The sequence below is a fragment of the Poecilia mexicana genome, unplaced genomic scaffold, assembly GCF_051168715.1.
Source record: "Poecilia mexicana isolate PSO_F unplaced genomic scaffold, ASM5116871v1 scaffold_11, whole genome shotgun sequence".
In the NCBI taxonomy this organism is placed as follows: domain Eukaryota; kingdom Metazoa; phylum Chordata; class Actinopteri; order Cyprinodontiformes; family Poeciliidae; genus Poecilia; species Poecilia mexicana.
In genome coordinates, this window is record NW_028263380.1 from 21,412,765 (window position 1) to 21,418,804 (window position 6,040).

Below are 6,040 nucleotides of genomic sequence, written 5' to 3' on the forward strand. Positions count from 1 at the left end.
CCACTTTTAAAGTAAATATTCTTCCAATATATATAAAGATACGGCATAAAAATTAAAGCCTTAAAGTGTAGATAATTTTTTGAGTCAAAATACGCTAAAGTATTTCACCAAAATACCAGTTTATCACCGCCCCCATTTTATTTTGAAAGTCATGGCAGGAAATGCGTACTTTTTTCATTCTGCTGTTTACCAGATAACTATGTTAGCCGTTAGCCCGTAAGCGTTCAAATGGTTAAAAAGTTATATTTCGGCTGGTTTTTGCCTCTTTTGCTACCCGGTAAACCCTGTAACCGTATTTCAACAGGGGTGTGTGAAAGTCTGGCAGAGATTCACCCGCCGAGGAGCCGTTTAAAAACTCTTGATTATTGTGTTTTGTCTGATACAAATATGGCGGCGGCGCGACACCGGAGGTGGAAGCCATAATACGTTAACCTCCCTGTGGGCGGGGCTTAGCCAGCGCGAACCAGAACAGACCAGAAATCAGCTTACTGCAGCATGTATAACGCTCAGACTCACGCGAAGTCAGAAAACATGCTGATCCCAGAACAGGGGGTGAAAAATCAGAGCTCTCCTGTCCCTTCTAAGACACTATTTAAAAGATGTCAGAGTTGAATTTACCGCAGAGCTTCATTTAATTAAAAATTTAGCTGAACTCCTTAAAATAAACACATTTTTAAACGTGGAAACTACTTGGTTTAGACAATTTGCAAAGTGAGTGTTATCGGTTTTTAAACTTGAAAGGCAAATATGTTACGTTTTTTGTGTATTTTTATTTAAAAAACTATATTTTAAACTGTATCAAAAGCAAACAAAAAAGAGATCTTGCTAGTTCTGTGTTAAGATTATTTACTGACTTTATATGCGTGGCTCCATGCTACCTGCTTCAATAATCCACGTATCGTTCACGCTTAAACCAGTACTGGATTTTTCTTTAAGGTGTGAAAACACTTTTTTATTATTTCAACTTATTTTTTGCTGATAATTTATTTGAATCTTGGGAGAAATGTGATTAGTAGTTTATAAAATTATACAATGTTTTTTTTTTCTCAAATGCCTTCCCACTCCTCCTATGTCATGTAAAAGTAAACAAATGTTATACTATATATTAAGTGTTGTTTTTTTTTTATTACTTTAAAATACTTGTTTAATGCAATAAAGTACAACTTATTAGAAAACATACTGTGTGACTGTCTGGATTTTGTTTTGATTCAGTTTTCATGGTGCCTTAGTCTAAACTTACTCCAAATATACTAGATAAGTTTTTTTTATTATCTTAAATTTACTCAGATTCTAATTTTTTTGGGGGGAATTGATACATTTTAAATAAATCAGACTGGACTCTTAAAAAAAGGATCCTTTTATTTCTGGTGTCAGGTCTGTTCTGAAGTTTCAGTTTTGCTCAACAACAGCAAGTGACAAAAATAAATAAATACATGAATAAATAAATAAAAACATGAAGAATTAGCTGTTAGTACAGCGGATCCTAAGAAAATGACAAAAGGCACAAATGTTAACTCATAAAGCAAAAATCAAACTGCAGGATGTTAAAGTCTTATTTCATACCAGATGAATCAGACTAAATGGGACAGGAAGTTGTTTGATCCCGCAGCCAAAATGTGCAGATAGATTAAAATAAACTCATTTATTTTAGATTTAATCTATACAAAATATATGAGGTGTTTCTAAGTGTTGCAGTTTGTAAAATCCAAATAATTAAACTTGAACAAACTGAGATGTAAATAAATAACCTTAGATAATCAGGTGAACTTTAGTCTGGTTGCAGAATTAGGAGGTCTAGTCTCAGATTATTGACGGTTCTGGATGAAGTCGGGCTGATCTGGGTTCAGGTTCTGGCGGGTTCAGGTTCAGGGCAGCAGGTTCAGGTCAGCCAGCAGAGCGTCCACATCAGCGATGGGAGCTCTCCAGTAATTAAAGGAGGAAAACTCGGACAACTCCTCATCCTGCAGGGAAAACAAGCGTAAAGATGCTGCAGGTTCTGGGACAGGACAACCCAATGAACTCAGAAACGGTTTGTAAACTATCAGCTCGCCTCGTCGTCCTGTCCGCGCAGCTGGGACGTCTTGTCCCTCGCCTTGCTGCTGCTGATCGGGTCGCCGACAGCGAATCCCAGATCCTCCAACTCCGACAGGTCGAGGGTCGGGATCGGCTGCCTCCAGAAGAGGAACGAGTCGTACTGGCTGCTGGATTTCTCCATCCTGTCGCAGTCTGTAAACAAAAACGTTTAAAATAAACATGAACAGACACACAGTGCTGTCCAAACTGAGGCCCAGGGGCCATGTGTGGCGCATGCAGCAGTTCAGTGTGGGCCCTGGACGCAGATTAGCAGAGTTGAATAGAACCTGGTTAGATTTACTCCATTACATTTACTTCAGTAACGTTTTGTAAAAATGTATGTTTAGTAATATTTTAACACGCTTCTTACTCTTATTAAAATAAAATTTCTGGATTTTCTACCCACTGATTGAAGGACAAACATGTTTTAACCAAATATTCACCAGACTCAGACACACACCTGCAGGTTTTGTTAAAGATTCATAAGTTATTTATTGACAGAAACTGATTTGGAAAAATGTTATTTAGTCTGATTTGGTTATTTTTTGCTGCTTATGTGAATTATTGTCAGTTTTGTCTTTAAAATGCCAAAATTTCCACTTAACTCCACATTTTGGTCCATTTAATTATGTAATTTTTAAATATTAAATGATTAATAAATTGATCAGTTACTCAGTATTTGAGCAAACTTTTTACCAAATACTCTTTTACTCTGACTTGAGTAATTTCTTGGGCAACTACATTTTACTTTTATTAAATATGTTGAAGAAGTGCTACTTTCACCACCTCTTCAGTGTAGGAATGTTTTACTCCAGCAAATGGAGCTGATGCAGACGAAGACTCTTTGTTTTTCTTTGTGTGCAATTTTCAATAACAGATGTACATCTTAAATAGAAACTATTCTGTACAAAACAATTGTTTTTCTTTTTTTAGCCATAGTAAATCTAAAGTAATCTTTTACTCAAACATAGACAAGTTAAGGGTCATTTTTGTCGCTGAATAAACTAAAATTGACATCTTGACCAACGAGTTAAGAAACTGTACAACTTTCAGTCCCTTTTTCAAACCTTTCACTTAAAATATTACATGTCAATTTATTAGAAAGAAAAGAATACACAGCAAAACTATTGTGCATTTTTAGTTGAACACGTCAAAATGCAAAATCTTATTTTTTTGCAGTGTTTTGGTCCAGTTTCTAATACAAAAATCTTATTTCCCTTGAAGTAAGAAAACTAACTTTGAAGTAACTTTTAAGCAAAATATAGGAGCTGTTTTAAGTCAATAATTCCTTAATTTTGATTTTAAAAAGTAATAGTTTCACTGATATTGTTACAAGTGAAATAATCTATAGTGAAACTAGAACTGGTTGCTAGGTGATGGGCTGGACTTGGCTGGGGTTGCTAGGTAACACCACAGTGCCCGTTGATTGTGAAATGAGTGGAGTCTTATTTACAGTGTACTAAGACAGAGCGACATGATGTAACAAATATGTAAAAAAAAAAAACATTTTATAAAAGTTACGTATTGCAGCTTTAACCAGGTCAAACAGCTGAATCCCTGGTAACTCAAATGCAACAAAGATGCTTCAAAATCTGTTGAAATCGGTCAAAAACTCTCCTACAGCTTGATTCGTTTACCTCTTGTGATGTCATCAAGTCAGCAGCTCACAAATCAGGACTAGTAACTTGTTATACTGTTTATTTTGTAAAATCGTTGCATTAAAACCAATACTACATAACCCAGCTTATTTTATTGATACATTTATTAGCAATAAAAAAACACATCAATGCAGTACATTTAAAGTAAACTAGAATATATTTGTGAAGCCGCAGCATCGCAGAGACCAAATAAGACCAAAATGGACGCTCCCGTTGGAGCTAAATTAGAAGATGATGGAGGTGATTATTGTTAGCCGGGTGTGGTTCAGCATCAGTCATCCTCTATTCCGTCAAACAGATGCGGATTATTCCTGACACCGACATGAAAAACTGGGTCACCGCAGTCGGAAATGCCGCTCAGATTTCTGCGGGTTTTATTTCAGGCTGGTTTTATTCCTGGAAACGCGTCCTGCATGCGTCAGCTCATTCATATCAGCACCAACAAAAACCTCCAGGCTGCACGGCGACAAATAAACAAAGACGCGGGTTAAAATCTGCCGCCTATATCGGCTGCTGGAGATATTGATTATTGGTTTTTGGTTGCGGTGGAGGATCAGCGGCAGATTGAGGCGTTGGCCGGCGCAGAAATCACGACTCAATCCATAAAATAATAAACAAATCAAAACAGGTTTCACTAAATAAATCAAAACTAGACTAACTAGAGTGTCCATCTCCTTACTTTAGAAGCGTAATTTTATTTTTAGATTAACCTCAGATGAGGCGAATATTAAAAATAAACAGGGATAAATACTAAATAAAATTCTTAATCAGCAGAGCAGGTAAATATTTTTCTACCTGTTTGTACCAGGATGCTTCCCTCTCCTTTTGTTCCACTGGTTTCTTTTTGTAGCTGGTGGGTCAGGTGGTGCCGCTGAGGTTCTGCCGCAGCTTTAATGAGCTCAGCGTCAAGTTCGGAGTTTTATACAGAAGCACGTCCGGTTGAGCACTTCAAAATAAGAGAGGAAGACCCTTTTCCCCGTCGGTCCAGCTAAATAAAATGGATTTAGAGCCGCAAATATTACCTAGCCTTTTGAAAAGTGATATGGCTGCAGTTTTTAGGTGTTGTTGATGTTTTAGTTTCCATCCACAAGAAAAATAGATCTTAATAAAAATTAAATGTACTTTTAGTGTAAATTAAGTGCAATTATTCCATGAAAATATATCACAATTACTTACATCTACATATTGAGACAGTGTGTTTTATTTTGAAAGGAGCTGATATTTCCGGTACGCTGGGCTACATTTCTTCTGGGTTTGGTAATGAGCGCACGGTGGTACCCACACGAACCTACTTACATGTGCGCACCATGTGGCCACATAACGAGGTTAAAAATCTAATATTAACTTAATTAATTCATTAGTTTATTTATTTATGTGGCTCAATTAGAGATGGATGGAGGCGCGGTTGGCTAAACAAATAAACAGCTGTTCTATTCTATTCTATTCTATTCTATTCTATTCTATTCTATTCTAAGAAAAAATGGAAAATCTTCAGCTTTTGAAACTCATAACATACCTTGTTTTTGTCTAGAACATTTCTAATATTAATTTCAATATTACTGGAGTTTGTCTATCAAATTTCCCAAATTTCAGGTTCAGAAATGTTTTTATATTTTCTAGAAAATTTTCCACTTTTCAAATTCAGAAATTACCTTGTTTTTCTAGAATGTTTCTCATATTAATCTCAAAATTTCTGAAAATTTTGTAGCACAATTTTCACTTTTCATGCTAAGAAATTTCTGAAAATTGTCTGGAAAATCTCATAGATTAATCTCAATATTTTAATTTTTTTTTTGATTTTCTATCAAATTTTCAAATTCAGAAATTTTCTTGGACTTTTTTTTCTGGAAAATTTCTCTGATTTTTCTAGCAAATGTTGAACTTTTCAAACCCAGAAATGTCTAATCTTTTCAAAAGAAATGTGTGAGATTAATGTCAATAATTTAGATTTTTCACTCCCTTTTTCTTATTTTTTCTAGAAAATTTCTGAACTTAATCTCAAAATTTCAGTTTTCTCTAGAAAATTTTGATATTCATTTCAAAATTTCAGATTTTTTTTCTGGTAAATTTTCCACTTTTCAGACTCAGAAACGTCCTTAACATTTCTGAGCTCAGTCTCAAAAATTTTGGCAGAAATGTACATTTCCTTTTTGTCTATAATCCCCCTCACAGTTTATGCCCAAAAAGAGGTAAACTGTCCTTTTGCGTGTTGTACTCAGATGACTGTCTGCCGCCAGAAGGAGGCGCTGTTCGGCCGCTCAGAAGCAGTAAAAGGGAGGAGAAAAGATAAAAATGAAGGTCTTTAGTGA

General features: G+C 35.4%; 1 protein-coding gene across 1 annotated transcript; it reads right to left on the minus strand.

Moving 5' to 3' along the window:
* Positions 1–1,339: 1,339 nt before the first annotated feature.
* On the minus strand, positions 1,340–4,637 carry mllt11 (MLLT11 transcription factor 7 cofactor). Its single transcript, XM_015004822.2, has 3 exons — positions 4,527–4,637; positions 2,051–2,226; positions 1,340–1,961 (listed from the first exon to the last, which is right to left on the minus strand). The coding sequence occupies exons 2-3, from the start codon at positions 2,213–2,215 to the stop codon at positions 1,866–1,868; spliced, it is 261 nt and encodes an 86-aa protein (XP_014860308.1). The 5' UTR covers positions 2,216–2,226; positions 4,527–4,637; the 3' UTR covers positions 1,340–1,865.
* Between the last annotated feature and the right edge of the window lie 1,403 nt (positions 4,638–6,040).